We start from the raw sequence: 16,761 nt of genomic DNA, 5'->3' as shown, positions 1-16,761 counted from the left end.
GTTTGTTCATGCATTTTAGAAAGAGCTTAAGTCACAATTATGAATGAAAGCAGAGTTGAGTTGTCACACTACCCTTCCAGACAGCATTTAACTTTAAGACATTTTGTGCCATGTAACTGCTGTGCGACAGGCAAAAGTTAAACAGGTGTCGCTTTCCTAGCCAAGCCATGAACGTACAAAGCGAAAGCAGCACCTGTCTGGCAGCTGCGAAAGACCTCTGAACTCTTGCTGGTGGAAAGGAGAGAGAAACGGGTGGACTCCAACGCCAACACTCTGTTTATAAAAGCTTGAGTACAAATATTGACTCTTTAACTTCACAAACTTTCTCAAAATAATTTAGACACACTATGCAAAGAGCCTTAAGGAAAAGGAGCTCCCCACAGAAGGATGTTCGTCCCCATTACTTTGTAGGGGAAAGAGTTTCTGTTATGTACCAGGAAAGGAGTCTCCAATCAATGAAGCATCTAATAATAGATCTGCAACAGCATTGGCAGAAAGATGGATGGAAGCACATTTTATGTAGGGGCAGATCTGACTGCTAGACAAAGGAAGGGAGAGTAACATTGCCGCAAGTAAACTCCAGTTCCGCTTCTATGAAACACCACCTCCTCTCTCTCTTCACATAGCCAAGAAATAACTGAAGGAGTGAGACCTTTTTGCTCTTTGCACTTAGAGCCAGTTCACATATGAATGCACATCGCTTGCACCAGATGTGTGAACTGACTCCACTGAAAAGGACTGCATTTCAGGAGAGGCATGATATGAAATACATGTGTTGTGTTAGAACTGTGATGGGTCACTCACATGCGCTAGTCTTCGACTGCTGATGCAGCTATCGTCAACGCATGTGTGAAGCAGCTGTGTTATCTGAGACAGCATGTGAAACTATTGCCAGCGATTTTTGGTACACAACTTTTCCCGTACTTTGTTACCACCTGTGCAGTATTCTGAAAGGAGCTACAAGGAGAATTTTGTTCATGTATAAGGGTGGATGTAAAGGAAGATCCATTGACCTTGAAATGTGAAGTGACAGTTATGGCCTCCTCCTGAATTTCCCACCCACCAATCAACCAATTGTGGGTGAGCCCAGAGACAGAGCTTCAGGTGGCGGAACTGACGGGGACTCCATCAGGAGTCTTCACTCAGGCCCTTTCCCTCAAGATATATTCAGGTCCGCCTCCAAATTCTGTTGCTAGTCAAGAGTTTTATCTCCCACCCTTGTTAGCGTGGTTTGCTGTATGACCTTGCTATGGAAGTTTCAGCCGCCGTATTCAGGGCCAGGGAGGAATTTCTCCTGCAAACAGATTGGGCCTGCCTACCTCATAGCAATCATCACAACTTTTGTTGACTAAGGCATTGGATAGGATCCTGAGTCAACAGCGGAGGAGAGGGTTATAAAAGTCTCTGCCTTCCCTCTCCAAGGAAATGGGGTATCCCTTTAAAGGAATCCTGGGGGAGGTGCTTCTGTTTGTAGACCCAGACAGGGGCTGAGGACCACAACATTCAACAAAATTGGTGGTCCCGAGGAGTTGCTTCTATTTGATGCATGTTATAGGGCAACCCTATCCCAGGAACCGACCCCCAATCAGGAGACTGGATGATTCAGGATACCCAGGGCCTAAGCCTAAGCCTACTTACATCTGTAATCAATAAAAGTTGTGGCGTGTTTTGATCCAAGAACATTGTACTGTGGTAATTCTGCTATGCATCTCTGCTGCCTTGGCTTCTTGGAGGCAGCCTTACTGCGCCTGTGCCCACAAGTGTAGCACATCATCTGCCCAATATGTTCTGTTCATAGAACGATGATAAGTTGTCGTCTTGGATCAACTGGCCTCCCTCCCCTGCTTTCTTTGCCTCAAGGACGGGGCTGCCTAGAAGACTGATCTCCTTTCAGTTTTACATGTCTCTAATAAATCTGCAGCCAGTTGGCTAAAACTCCTCTTCCCTCCATCTTCATACCCCCTCCCTCCCTGCCATTTGTAACAGATATTCTTTCCACAGCACACTGTGCACTTGAAGATTTATTTTCATATGGTAATTTTCTTTTAAGAGATTGGATTTCTTTAAAAAAATTAATTTCCCTCAAAGCAGTCATTATAAGAAAGAAGAAAGTTATTCTCCAAGAAAAAAAGTTACACTAATATTTTTCAACCATTTTTAAAACCACATAGATACCATATATGTATGTCTCCTCTTCCTAGGAAACGGAAGGAATTAACGATGATCAACTTGTCATTTGAATTTGGTGAAAATGTACAGGTGAACTCTCCCTTTAAATAGCATCATTTCCCCCCTTACCTTTGTCAAAACTGGTAATATATTATTCAATGAATCAAAGATATTACATCCTTCAAGGCAAGAAATTCTAATAATACAATGTTGCTCTGGCTCCCACATTTAAAAATAAAAGAAATGCAATTCCCAAGCAAATTCCTTCTAAGACTCTTAACTTGCTTTAAAAAGTATTACTCCTTCCTTATTACTTTAGCAAGGGCGTACTCATTAACATTTTATTTGCTTTATATTTTATCATGTTTTAAACTACACCATGTCACCCACAAACATTTCCCCTCCTTTTAAACATCATTCTCAATTTCTTGTTCTATTTGAAAACATTCAAGAGTGAATTAAAATGATTAATGCATCAACTATTTTCGTATCTTCTCGCTTTGACAAGTTGACATACAATCTGAAATTGGCAAAACCTAGCATTGTGCATTGTCTTAAGTGTCTGAGCTGCAAGTCAGAAAATCCCCTTTTCAAAAGCTTCTACGTGGGCCTTCAGCAAACCACTATTCTTCCAGGCTCACCCAGCACCGCTTGCAACATGGGGATAACAATACAACAATACCATCCTACCTTGCAGAGCTGTTGCACAGATTGAGGCAATAGGAGTAAAGCCCTTTGAATTATGCTACAAATATTTTAAATGTATGAAACCTTGGTGCATTTTCATTAAAGCATTCACAGTATGATTATTATTTTTTTAAAAAAACCCAGGAGATAAATTGAAGTGGATGCCTGCAATCCAATCGTAACCCATAAATAATACATTTCTTTTTTATTGCTTGTGTTAGGTCTAAAGCACAAAAAAACCTACTAGGTGTCTTTACAAATCCCTTTCCCACCCCCAAGTAACATTGATATAGTAATGAATGAATAACGACAACCAGTGTAGCTGTGATATTAATATCAGAAGAACTATATTCAGAGTGACTCATAACCAAAGGGGGTGAAAGTGATGTGAGGTGCAGCGAAAGGCGGCCATTTGCTGTCGTCTCCAAGTGTGAAAGTTAAAGTCCAGTGGTGCTGGTGTGCTGCTGTGCTAAGTGAACAGCCAGTACACAAGTGAAACAACCAAGTAGAGGGCACAGATGATTATCCAGTCTATTCTTTTTATAGGTGGCTTGTTACCTTGCACATGGAGAATGGCACTTGAGGAGACCGTGCCACTAGAATTTTTAGCCCGGACCACATAGAGGCCAGCGTCTGTGTCACACACCTTCTCAATGAACAAAGCATACTTTGTGTCCTTGTGTGAGATTTTTAAGTGCTCATCTCCAGTCACTTTCTGGCCCTTCTTGTACCTGAAGCAGAGAGTCAGTTTTCAAGTCAGGTTAACATGAATGTTTGTCGAAGCAAAACAATCTGTCGCGTCAAACAAGCTCTTACAGACCTATGACAGGAAGTTGGCGGTAAGGGGCAAATCGCTAACATTAGTTCCCTGCCTCCTGGTGTCTTTTATTAAAAAGAGAGGATTGGGTTTGCAACTATTTAGGGCAAGTTCTTGTGGTTAAAAAAGGGGGGAAAGGTTTAATTAGCAGGAAAGAGGTTAAATAAAGCCTGGGATCTTGAAGTATGTGTTCTTAAAGGGGAGTTTCTTGTGACATTTTGTTTGGCTCCATAAAGGCAAGGCAAGAGCCCCTGTTTCATTTATATTTGGGAGCATTTATTTGACCCAAAGGAAACTGTCCTGCTGAATTGACTGGGGTTATTCTGTAAGTGAGAGAAACATCAGAACAGGGGATTATTATTATTTTGTTTTGCTTTTCATTGGGGAACATGCCCCAAAATAAAGTTTGGCAATGTTCTGTGTCTATTTTGTGTTCCTAGAAAACTGTTACTGTCCCAGTGTCATGGCTAAGTATGTGCCTCATTCCACGGCTAATACCATCCTGTGACTTTGAGTGGGGAAATAGGCTATGAGAGGGAGAACTGTCACTGCAAAAACACCCAAGAATGGGTGGACACTGATACGTTAAGAAGTAGCTATGCCAAGAATTGTAGGAGGCAATTTATGTAGTCCCAGCAAAATCGATGAATTTCCTATCCCCTGGCTGACCTCTTATTTACCAAGAGCAGCCTATCATTTAAAGTTGACTTGGTGGAGGGGGGCACCGACTGCCCCATCTTTTCCACCACACATTTCTGGGAACCACTCAATAGGAAATGAATAAATGGCACTGCAGATCAGCTAATTACTTCTGCCCCCATTGCCTTCCAACATCTGCTCTTTTGTTTGCATATTACCTTAGGTCGATTAGTGTTGTGTATATATAGCAGGCATAGGCAAACTCGGCCCTCCAGATGTTTTGGGACTACAACTCCCATCATCCCTAGCTAACAGGCCAGTGGTCAAGGATGATGGAAGTCGTAGTCCCAAAACATCTGGAGGGCCGAGTCTACCTATGCCTGATATATAGTACAGTGGTACCTCAGGTTAAGAACTTAATTCGTTCTGGAGGTCCGTTCTTAACCTGAAACTGTTCTTAACCTGAGGTACCACTTTAGCTAATGGGGCCTCCCACTGCCGCCGTGTAATTTCTGTTCTCATCCTGAAGCAAAGTTCTTAACCCGAGGTACTATTTCTGGGTTAGCGGAGTCTGTAACCTGAAGCATCTGTAACCTGAGGTATCACTGTATTCCTTTCTTCTTTTTTGGCAAAATGCATATTTTGTTGCCATCAATATTAGAGCATCATAACATCCGTGCTTAGTTCCTATTGTGAAAATTCCCTCCTGGACTTATTTTTAATCATCCTTCTGTTGTAAAAAATTATTTTGTTCAAAAGCTGAACAAGCTGCAGTAACATTTTTTGTATTAAATAAAATGGTCTAAGTATTAAGGTCTGCTGAAAGCTGGCAGCAGGTTTCCCAAAGGAAAGAAGATTAGGGTATTTTAAAAGCAAAAATAATTTAAGAATTGGTTAGTGACAACACAGGGATAGTTTTTAGCTGTTCCATTTGCTTCTCAACTGCATTCTGATAATAATTCTGTGCAACATGGGTTAGTTTCTGGTTTCAAAGATGTTATATGCACACACAATAAAAATGTTGTCTCTCTATAATTCGGCTTTCTTTCTATGTGGAGTGCAGGTAGAGTAAAGTGGCTGCAAGAACATACACTGCCATAAAAGAGGCAAGGAATAAAGGATAAAGGAAATAAGTGACAATGTGAGATGATCTTAGAATCAATCTACTTTTTACTTAGCTAACTAAATGTGGATTTGCAGCAAAATATATGTGGGAAAAATGTCTTACTAAGATTTAGCCTGTCCTATCTTACTATGAACCCAAGAAGCTCCATTTAAAGATGAAAACAAGTAGAAATTCCTCTTCTGCACACTCTCTTCCCTCTCTGATTTCATTACCATGAGTCTTTTATTAACTTTTATACTGGATTTGCCACCCCCCAAAAAAACACCTTGTCATCAGCTCTGTATCATTCCAGAGCAAGAATCAGCAAAATAAAAGCTGTTGGCCCATATCCAAGGCCCTTCTGCTGGAAATGCATTTTCTTTCTAAGTTGGCATGTGGAAGAATTGCCATGGGTGGTCATGGGTTGTGATGTCTGGGACAAACGCGTTGTTGGCTGGATACAGCCGAAGGACCTTTGTGTTTGTTGAATCATAGCCTTGGCATGGCTGCATTGGAATATCTTGAGCAAGACAGTGGCCTCAATCCAGAAGATTGAGTGACCAACTCTGAACTTTCACTGGGCTTTGGGGCTGTCCCTCTTACTTTCTTTTAGGAATGTAGCAACTTGAACTTGAAACTCAGGGTGTCTGGAGCACTTATTGTTGAAAACTGGGGGGGGGGGGGATTAAAAAGCCAAAATCCTCAAGATTGATCACTGCATACTGTGTTGGGGTTCTTTGGCTGGGAGCCTATTAGCCCCAGTTTCTCATCTGGCAAAGTGGCAGTGCCCAGTGTTTTGTAGCAGGTTGTGATGACACAGCCTTCTTGGGCATGCATAAATAGTAATGTGGTTCAGCGAATCCAGGATAAGGTAAATAATACCCCCATTTTTCCTCTGCTTTCTGGGTAATATGGACATTGGTCTGTCAATGTAGAGCAATCTACTCATACTCATAAGCTCTTTGAAAAGGAATTTTAATGCACTTTTAGCAACTGGAATGTTTTGTTGGGAAATTGAGATGTTTATCATTTATCTTAATTTTTTTTAAATATTTCGGGTGGGGCATGCTTTAATCACTTTGACATTTGAGAGTTATGGTGGCATCAAGGCCTAACATTGCATGCATATTGTGACTTTTGAATTGGGCTTTGGCTGGAAATGGAATCATGTGGCGCGATCCAAACAAGTAGCTCTGGTTTTCTAATTGGCGCTCGGTTATATGTGACTCTGTGGGGATTTCTCTATTTATATTTAGGTTTTCTCATTGTAAGCTACCCACCAGGTCAGCGTTGGCTCTGGGAATCCTGTTACTTCTACTTCCAAAGTCACCGGAGAGCCTTCCATGACAGTGACATTAGACAGAAGCTTGGAGAAGTTAGGCGTCTGTCCACAAAGGCTGACCATGCTGTTCTTTTCAGATATACTTTTAATCTCTTCTCGGGTGACCATCTGCCTCTGGCAGCTTCTGGTGGTGTCTGATTGAAACAGGAGATCTGAGAATGCGTTGGGTGAAGCATGCAGCCTATCTTGGCTTTTAGTGAAGTTATTTCCGTCATGCAATTGTCCCTGTGCTTCTGTCATGCTTCTGTGGACCTCGTGGCGTTGCAAACGGGTCTCGCACACTTCACTCGTCATGCAATAGGCAGGCTCTGCCTTGAGCATGCATGTGAGGGGGCTGGCCTCAGGCATTTCTGGCGGACTGTGAGCAAAAGGGGACTCTGCTTTGTGTTTTGAGTGGTAGCTTAGGGTAGAGGAAGAAAATCTCCCTGGCTGATCTGACATGTGTTCCTTTCTGTGACCAGGCGTGTCAGCGTAAGCAACGGAGGTTAAAGGATCGCATTCATCTGTCATTCTTTTGCCGCCAGCATTTATCTGCATTTGCACGCTATAGGAGCTGACATGCAGGCTACGTGAGCTACAGCAAGGTGGCTCTTCGAGCTCTGTTTCAGAATGCAGAAGGTTGGACTCTGGTGTCTCAGAAAGTGGTGGCAGAGAGATATCATCAGGAGATATACACTCATATTCATCTCCAGAGGGCACTTCTTCTGCCAGCAGCTCGGCCTGAAAGCTATCCTCTTTGGCAGAAGACAAGAGGAGATCTGTGTCTCGTGAAACAGAATCCTCACCAGCTGAGCAGACAACTGAAATATCAGCCAATATCATCTCTTCCTAAGAAAAGAGAGAGAAAAGGAGGGAGGGAGAAAGAGAGCGACTGAACAAAGATAATTGAACTATTATTGTTTGTTGTTTCCCTGTTATGTACTGAGTTGAATAGGATTTTCATTCCCCTTCAAATATTTCTACGACATGTTTTATTTTACAGGGGAATTTAATTTCTGAAAACACAATAAATGAGCTATGTGACTGGTAGAATGTAAAAAGTATTCGTTTACAATTTAGTTACAGTATGAAATCAAGCTTATTATCATGGGACTTTTCAGTTCTATCAACAATAATAAATCCTTATAGCAATTCTTTTTAAATAAAGCAGCGCGTCCTGTCCAAAGGGCTTGGGGTGGGTAACAATTACTGGTACCCCTCTCCTTCCCATTTCCACTTCTGTAGTTCTTTCCTAGGAGTGTTCCAGACTTCTGATATCAATCCCTCTCCTTTAACTCTCTTACAATTTAGCGATTTCCCCCTTAGGCTCAATCAATGCTTGCCATTCTCACAGGTAGTCAATCCCATATCTGTGCTTTAGCCTCTTTCCTCCCCAATCATTTTGTGATTTATTAAAAACAGCTGCAGCTCAGAATTCTCTCCACTCCAAATGGAATCAAAGAATCTATACTGCTAATAGTCCTCAACTGGCCGGTGATCTAATGCAGAGGCTGCAAGTTCTTTTTCCAACACAGAAGATGCAGCTGTAACTCAGGCAAGCGTGCCAACTCTAGGTGGGTGGAGGTGCCATCAGCCCCCTCACTATTCCTTAGCAAGGGGGCTCAGCCCCCCTAATATTGAGGGGGCAGAGGAGGCTGAGCCGCCAAGGCCAGTGCAGCGCAGCATCCAAAGCATGTTCATTCTGAGTACGAGAGAGGAGGAGCCTCAGCCATTAAAGCTGTGTGCGGCGCTGGGCAAGGCTTCCGTGAACTGCGGGGCACCCCAATCTTTGCCCCAAGGTGCCACCTCTGACCTCAGCTTTATTCAGTGAGTGAATACTCGCAGTTGAACCAAGAAAGAAGGGTGCTTGTCTGTAAGTCATGCCCCTGGTTCTTAATCATTATAATGAGAGGGTTGAAAAGCACCTGTCAAAAACTTTTCTACTAATAATGGACTTGCGTACACACATGATTTCAGGCAAAATTTCAAATTTATTAGCCGGTATGGCATAAATATGTTACAAACCAGTGATCCGGACTATAGTATGCTACCCTCAATAATAATAAATCATGCTGTGCTATGTAAAAGACTCTTGAAGAATAAATGCAGGTGGCTTAGATGAGACAATTGTATTTTTAAAACAGCATGTAGGAAACTGAATTGAGAGTTTCATTGGGCTAGCACTTTTAGAGGAGGTTTGTGCCAAGGAGCTAATTATGTAAGCATCAGACAAAAGATGAGCCCAGTCACTAAAGAAAAGGAACACAAGAAAACACTGCAACAAAAGTAATCTATATAGGTAGGTTGGGAATTTTTCTTATTTTTGTTTTCTGAATGCAAGTCATTTTTGCTTTGAATAACCTTGGTTTACAAACATTTTAGAACAAAACTGATTACCTTTCTAGTGTTGGCAGAGGCAACGGTGTTCACAGTCTTAGTTGCAACTGGGCTTTCAGCTAATGTGCTCGACTCCATCTATAAGTAAGCCAGTAAACAAATAAAATGAGTGCATTGAACATGGTCATTAAGAAAGCTAAATGGCTCAATATGTAATAAATTGTTTCCCTAAAGATATATTTTCAAGACAAGGGATTATTCCTTTAGCTGAATCCCACAAGATTCTAGATGAGTGTTTGTGTGTCTCAGTTGCATTAGGCAGAGGTCAATCAGTTTGGCAAATGCACTGGCTAAGTATCCACCTTAACCAGCCCGCCTACTAGTTGAACTCACAATTGGGTCGGAAATGGATCAAGTGTGCCGTTCATGCGAATGCCGCATCATGGAAGGGGTGCTATGGCCCCCATGTGGGCTCTTGGACACTACTGCTCCTTCCCAGATCCTTTTAACAGGCTACTCTGATGTTAAAGGATGTTAAAGCCACTCAGTGGCTTATCTACCAAAGTCATGACGTTTTGTTGTTGTTGTTTAGTCGTTTAGTCGTGTCCAACTCTTTGTGACCCCATGGACCAGAGCACGCCAGGCACTTCTGTCTTCCACTGCCTCCCGCAGTTTGGTCAAACTCATGTTTGTAGCTTCGAGAACACTGTCCAACCATCTTGTCCTCTGTCGTCCCCTTCTCCTTGTGCCCTCCATCTTTCCCAACATCAGGGTCTTTTCCAGGAAGTCTTCTCTTCTCATGAGGTGGCAAAACTACTGGAGCCTCAGTTTCAGCATCTGTCCTTCCAGGGAGCACTCAGGGCTGATTTCCTTCAGAATGGATAGGTTTGATCTTCTTGCAGTCCATGGGAGTCTCCTCCAGCACCATAATTCAAAAGGATCAATTCTTCGGCGATCAGCCTTCTTTATGGTCCAGCTCTCACTTCCATACATCACTACTGGGAAAACCATAGCTTTAACTATATGGACCTTTGTCTCTGCTTTTTAAGTTGCTGGACGTTTTGTTACCTGCCAACAATTCTATAACTATGTCCTCAAACTCTACAGCCTGGATGGTCCGAACTCCATGTCAAGGAGCTCCATGTGGGCAAGAGGCTGGGTCTCACTCCCTTTTATGGGGGAAGGTGGTCCCGGTTGTCCCCAAGCCCCTAACCCCACAACACTCACCCAATTGGGCAGTTTAGCATGCCAGCTGGAAAGGCAGGTCTTGCATTCCCCACCCCCAGCTGTGTGAAGTGAACCCTCCAGCTCCCAGCTCCCAGCTCCCAGCCTACCATGCTGGGCAGCAAATGGCAGACCCCGGAAGATCACAGCAAGGCAATATTTTGAGCCTGTGTGAATTGCTCCACTAAAACCAGTTTTCATTGACCTGAGATTAATTCACCCAGAAGATGGTTAAAAAGGTTTGCAAACCTGTTGTTTTAGCTCATTTGTCTTTTCTTTTAGATTTTCCTTGTTTGTCATCTGTTTCTGTTCTGCTTCTTGCTTGTCCTCAAAATTACCAGAATTTTGTGCTTTCCCCTTTAGTGAGTCTTCCTGTCAAATGGAAAAAGGAGCTATGGTAGCTGAGCAAAGCAATAAAAATAGTGACTGACTTTGTCAAATGTATCCTATATAGTTATTCTTTTTAGCTTTAATTATGCCAGTAGCTTTTAACACAATAAAATAAAATAAAATAAAATAAAATAAAATAAAATACAATGAAAACCAAAACTACAAGTGAACGGACATAAATTAATAAAGACACAGCAGCACCTGAAGCACAAAATTGAGATAAAAAATTAAAGTTGGTGTGGGGAACCTCCAACCCTCCAGATGTTTCTGAACTACAACTCCCATTATCCACTGGCTTGGGACGGGTGGAAGTGATCATCTAAAAATGGACTATTTTCACATGTTTTTTTAAAAGGATGATGATGATGATTTATTGAATTTATATACTGCCCTATACCTGGAGGTCTCAGGGCAGTTCACAGAACAAACTCAAAATATAAAGCCACAAAATATATAATCAAAATAAAAACAACCCAATAACCCCCCCCCCCTTTCAAGGCTTAGAGGGGAAAGAGTTACAAACAGGCCTCATAAATTTCACTTTTATTTTATTGACATTTATGAGGCTAAGTAAAGCAGGACTCTTCTGGGTAGATCAACTGTGTTGACCTTTGGAGGCATATTAATCTAATTTTTGCCATCGAAATAGGTTATGAGTCACATGGTAGCTACCATAATGATCACAGTGTCGGATGGGACATACATATTGCAGGGACTACTGTAAATAGACAAAATTCAGCTGTAGAGATCTTCTACTGTTTTTGTGAATTGTGATTACATAATTTGTTGTTTGAATTGCTCTTTTGGGGACGCCATTTTATTCTGTTCTGGTTGGTGTCTGGAACATTTTTATTTATGGTTGGTGCCTGGAACGATTTTCTTTATTTAGAAAAGCAGCATATAAATGCTTTAAAATAAAGAGCTCATTGAGTTTGCATGCCCAGGCTACTACAGTTAAAGAAAGGACTTGGACAAGCACCTTGGGTTCAAAGTAGGTCACAACTTTATGGATTACAGATGTGAGTGAGCTGGGCATGGCACTGGACATCTCCTGTTTTATCCAGCCTGCCTGCTGGACAATTGGGGGGGATCAAACCTGTTAAAGGATGACCTATAACATGCAACAGATACAATCTGACTAGTTTGCCATGCTGGGAAGTGCTTATGGCCCTCAGTCCCCACTTGGGTGTTTGGCCAGAAGCACCTCCCCTGAGATATCCTGCTGCCATTGAGATAGATGGAAGAGGCCTGAATCTTCACCTCCAACAAAGACTAAAGGTCATACCCAATGCCATAGCCATCAAAGCTGTGATGGTTGCTAGGAGGAAGGCAAGAAACCGCAGACAGACACAAATCAGCCTGAGGGCAAAATTCCCCTCCGACCCTGAATATGTCAATTGAAGCAATCCATATTTGTTCTAAGCACAGGGGCATATAGAATTGGTGTACAGTACACAAATCAAATATAGGTTCCAATATGGAAAACTAATTACCCCAAGCTTGTCTTCAAGTTCTGTTAAGGAGCTACACAGTTCACTGATAGAATCAAGAACTTCTTTGTGTTTCACTCCTATTTTCTCGATGTATTTCTTTCCATCTTCAATACCTGTAGTTTACAAAAAATTGAGCAGGAGCACAACATTTATATTAGCCCGATGTAGTAAAAATGTATCTAGCTTTAGGTTCAGACTTTTAATATATATATTTTTACAGTATAGACCGACATCTCTATGTAACAAAGTGCATAATTTCTTATCACGGGAGGAATTCAGCATCACATTCTTCTAATCATTCCTTCAGTGTGAGCATTTCTGTTTGCCAGACAGAAGAATCCCCCTCTCTCTCTTCCAGAGGAAATTTGGGGGGAGTCGGGATAGTGAATGCAGAGGGGACGTGCGATTGATGGCAGCAGCAAGCAGGAGATTGGCAGTGGTGATTGGGCGGGTGATTGGTGGCTGCGGCAAGGCCTGATGGCGATTGGCTGTGGCTGCGGCAATTGGGCAGGCGATTGGCAACTGCGGCAAGTGGGCGGGTGGGCTGTTGGTGGTGGCGAGCGGGCAGACAATTGGCTGCGGCGAGGTGTGCGATCGGCAGTGGCTGTGGCAAGTGATCGGCAGTGGTGGGCTGGCGGACTGAGCGATTGGCGGAAGTGACCTCCCCCACTCCCCCCAAAAGCTAAACAACTTAATTTCGGGTTAAAAAAATAGGGGTCATCTTATACACGGAAAAATCCGGTAAGCTCATCTCCCTTCTTCCCCCAAAATGTACATAGAAGTTTCAAAATAATAGGTTCTTACCATATAAGTCTTTAGCGAGGTTTGTAATCTGCTGAATTCTTTCCTCTTGCTGAGGAACCATCGGCTCGACAAACTTGTTGAATTGCTTGTAAAGTGTTTCTACTGCCTCCCTCGTCTTACACTCTGATGAATATTTCTCAACTCTAACTACTGTAGCACTTGCTTCTTCACACCAAAATAGACACTATGAGAGATATGAAACAGAAAATCCCAGTATATTAAAACATATTTTCCAGTTAAATCACTGATGGCTCAATCAACGATGTCAAACCATGTCTAATCCTTTCCATAATGCTAATTGTTGTGTTTTTATTTTGGGGTTCGTGTGATCTTTACCGATATTCAAGAGTACATGGCAAAAAACTATCCCAAAACTGAACCCTGCTCCTTAATTTAGAAAAAGCCATTATATTATCGATAGCCTATAACTTTAAATAGGGTGTGTGTGTGGTTCACATATGCTAACAAAAAGAGTCAATGTAAGAAATACAGTGCAAATTCAACATTCAACACCAAAAGAATACTATGGTGACAACCTATTACTATTACCATTAATGATAAAAATTCTACCTTTTAAGTAACATAATTAAACAACAATAAATATAAGAATCACAAATCAAATCATATGCAAAACATCAATATGCATCAAGATGGAGCATCAGAATGCAATATAATGCAGAAAGTCTCATACGTATTACAAAAACAGTCACAAAAATCATTTCCATACACATTCACTCTTCACTCTACACAACACTACACAACACAATTGAACACACAACCGCCATTTACATAATCACTCAACAATCACTCAATAAACAAGTCTCCAAGTCTGGGGTGTGAACAGGCATTAGATGAATGAGAACTACTATAGTCATTTAACTCCAGGTTCTTTCCACAAAGTCTCTGGTCCATTTAAAAAAAGTCTGAAATGATGGATGAGATGCACATAGGCAATGTACATTAGTCCCATACCTCAAACTGGCCCCTTAACACATCTGTAAAGTGCATTTGTGGTTTTTGTATACCTCTTCCATCATCTGCTGTAGACGCTCCATCAGATCCAAATTTTGTTTGTAATCCTCCATAATCTTGCCAAATTCACTCAGCTGTTTCTCTAATTCGTTGATTGAGCCAGAGAGTATCTCAGCTTTATCACTAGGCTGAGTTGCTAAGGAATCTAATATTTTCTTCTTTAGATTATCGGTCTTCTTTCTCAGTACCTGTTCCAAGGAATACAGTAAGAATATTCAGAAATTCTAAAAGGTATTTTAGAAACGTTCAACAGAGCAAAAACTTACTCTATCTGAAATCGCCACAGATAACTGAAAAGCACAGGAAACAAACACACATTTCTGCATTTAATAGGTATTTACAACTTCTATGGAACTGAAAACTTTTTAATTAGTCTCTGAAGGCACAGCTTGGCCATTACTGCTCTACATCGTCTGGTTAACTTGGTGGGGCTGATAGCTAGGTGGTAGATTTCTCCCTAGCATTTTAGGCCATACCTGCACAATATATTTAAAGAATTTTGATACCACTTTAACAACCATGGCTTCTTTTCACTATTGGTCTTGGCTTTTGTTGATTTAAAAGCATGTCTATGACCCTTTCAACAGGAATATCATATAATAATTGCATAATGCTTTGAAGACAGAAGTGAAATGTTGAGTCAGTTTTGAACTTGAAACACACACACACACACACACACACACACACACACACACACACACAACACACACACACACACACACACACACACACACAATACCCTAAGCCAATTGCTAAAAGAAAAAGGATGTGTGACCTTTGGTGTTCTGTTTCATCAGCTGTGATATGAAAACTATCTGCTGAATGTTGTCAGTCATCATGGTGCAAGTCTGAGATACATATCATGCAGGCCATGACTCAACAACTATAATTGTTACCTGCATTTTTTCAGAATACGCATCAACTTGCTGAATCTGAATTCTCAGAGTCTTCAGATTTCGCGCTTTTTCAGTTTTCTTGCTATAGTTGAATTTCATGTTATTGAATTTCTTTTTGATGTCTTTAAATGATTCTCTGATCTGAAAACAAACCATTATTTATGAGTGATTATTAACAGTGATATAAAACAAAGAACCCGTACAGAGTTAAATAAAAAAAATTATTTATACTGCAGTCCTATCTACTCAAAAGTATGTCCCATTGAGTGTAGAACCACAATTACCCAGGACTCAGGAGTAAAGCCTCAGTTGAATTCAAAAGTATGTACTTCGGAATATTTATGTGGTTAGGATTACACTCAATGTACTTCCTGAAAACATGGGGTCCTCCCCCCAAAAGGGAGACAATCTCTCTCTCTGTGAAAGCATGCAAACCATTTAAATGAACTACAAATATTTATTATTCTGAGAACACAGTACTCTGAAAAGAAATAAGTTCCCAGGCCGAAATTTCTAAAAACTACCATGTGGAAATAGCTGATGCGCATCATCACCACTAAGAAGAAGTGTCAAAACTTGTAACTCCACAAAAATGCTATAATAGTACGAATGTGTACTATTTTCCGCTTGGTGCAGAAGTGAGTTTCAAGACTACTCCTCCATTGCTATTTTCAAAGAGGGCAGGGAGTAGCCCCAAGCTGATGTTCCCCTGAAACTCTTCTGCTCATTTCCAACAGGACTGCAGACTCTGCAACATCTGCAGTGTATATTTTCCACTGCATCCTCTTTTCTTACTTTCTTGGAGGTCTTAAAATATAATATATGTTTGTTTCATTTTGGCCTTGCCATGTGAGCTCTAGTTTCTCACCGTCAACACGATGGATGATGTCCGTCATCCAGCAACTAATGGGATGAAACTCTAGGGCATAGAATTTGATACCCACTTGAGCTTTCATAAAGGTGTCTTTGGAAAGGAATGAATAGCCTTTTGAATTTTTCTGGCAAATTAGCACTGTGCTGCAAAACTAAATGCCATGGGATGGAAGCAGATAAATCCATGCTTTTCCAGTATTTTCATGTGCTCCTTGCCAAAATAGGCAGCAGGACACCTCGTGGAGAGTGCTCGATTGATCCCAAATAACCAAATATATTTTCATTTTTACTAGCTTGAGATCTTGGGGCTTCTTGATTATTTCTGAACCAAATTTGTGTCCTATTTTTAATGGGAAGGGGAAGGCCACACCCTGGTGCTGGAGCTGGGAGAGGCCGCAAGCCGATAGGCCTCCAGGGGGACGGGTGTGTATGTTGCTGGAATGCACAAACAGAAGTGGAGAAAGATGGAAGCTTTTCTAAGAAGTTGCAGCTATCCATTATTTTTTAAAAAAAGGGCAGAGGGTGACTAATGGAAAGAGGAGGAGAGCATGACTGGGGACCCACCAATTTAAGGCAAACTGGAAAGGAATGCACTGCAGCCCTGTCTTGAAATGAGGGTTGGGGAGGAACAAAGGGCTTTGCCAATCTGCTTCTCTCCACCTAAGTCTCCGTGCACAGTCTACCTTCAAAGCACACTTCCCCCCTTGAAGAATTCTGCGCATTGTAGTTTGTTGAGGGTTGCTGGGAACTGTAACTCTGTGAATGGTAAACTAGGGTGCCGGGAATCCTTTGAAGGAAAAGATGAGCTCTGAATGTGCTTTAAAGGTATAGTACAATCTCGTGCTTAGACCGCAGGGCATTGTGGGAGGTAGATGGGAAGACACCGCCTCCCACCCCAGTCCTCCACAACATTCCGTTGCTGTCAAAAATAATTCCAAAGTATTATTGTCTATTCTAAGCTGTGTTTGCCTCTG

General features: G+C 41.6%; 1 protein-coding gene across 4 annotated transcripts in view; it reads right to left on the bottom strand.

Moving 5' to 3' along the window:
- Positions 1 to 2,005: 2,005 nt before the first annotated feature.
- The window catches only part of CCDC141 (coiled-coil domain containing 141), a 97,871-nt gene continuing 83,115 nt past the window's right edge, over positions 2,006 to 16,761 (bottom strand). For 2 of the 4 annotated variants that reach the window (XM_081193871.1, XM_081193872.1), the window contains exons 18-25: positions 14,915 to 15,055; positions 14,012 to 14,206; positions 12,987 to 13,170; positions 12,183 to 12,295; positions 10,549 to 10,671; positions 9,136 to 9,213; positions 6,698 to 7,587; positions 2,006 to 3,587 (exon numbers count right to left, since the gene is read on the bottom strand). In XM_081193871.1, coding sequence (XP_081049997.1) covers positions 3,326 to 3,587; positions 6,698 to 7,587; positions 9,136 to 9,213; positions 10,549 to 10,671; positions 12,183 to 12,295; positions 12,987 to 13,170; positions 14,012 to 14,206; positions 14,915 to 15,055 — 1,986 coding nt within the window. In that variant the 3' untranslated portion in view covers positions 2,006 to 3,325. The remainder of the gene's footprint in view (positions 3,588 to 6,697; positions 7,588 to 9,135; positions 9,214 to 10,548; positions 10,672 to 12,182; positions 12,296 to 12,986; positions 13,171 to 14,011; positions 14,207 to 14,914; positions 15,056 to 16,761) is intronic. The other 2 variants (XM_081193873.1, XM_081193874.1) reach the window with 2 other exon arrangements.

The sequence above is a fragment of the Podarcis bocagei genome, assembly GCF_964188305.1.
Source record: "Podarcis bocagei genome assembly, chromosome: 1".
Taxonomy (NCBI): Eukaryota; Metazoa; Chordata; class Lepidosauria; order Squamata; family Lacertidae; genus Podarcis; species Podarcis bocagei.
The sequence above is the reverse complement of the archived record's forward strand: the minus strand, read 5'-3'. Positions and strand labels throughout refer to the sequence as shown.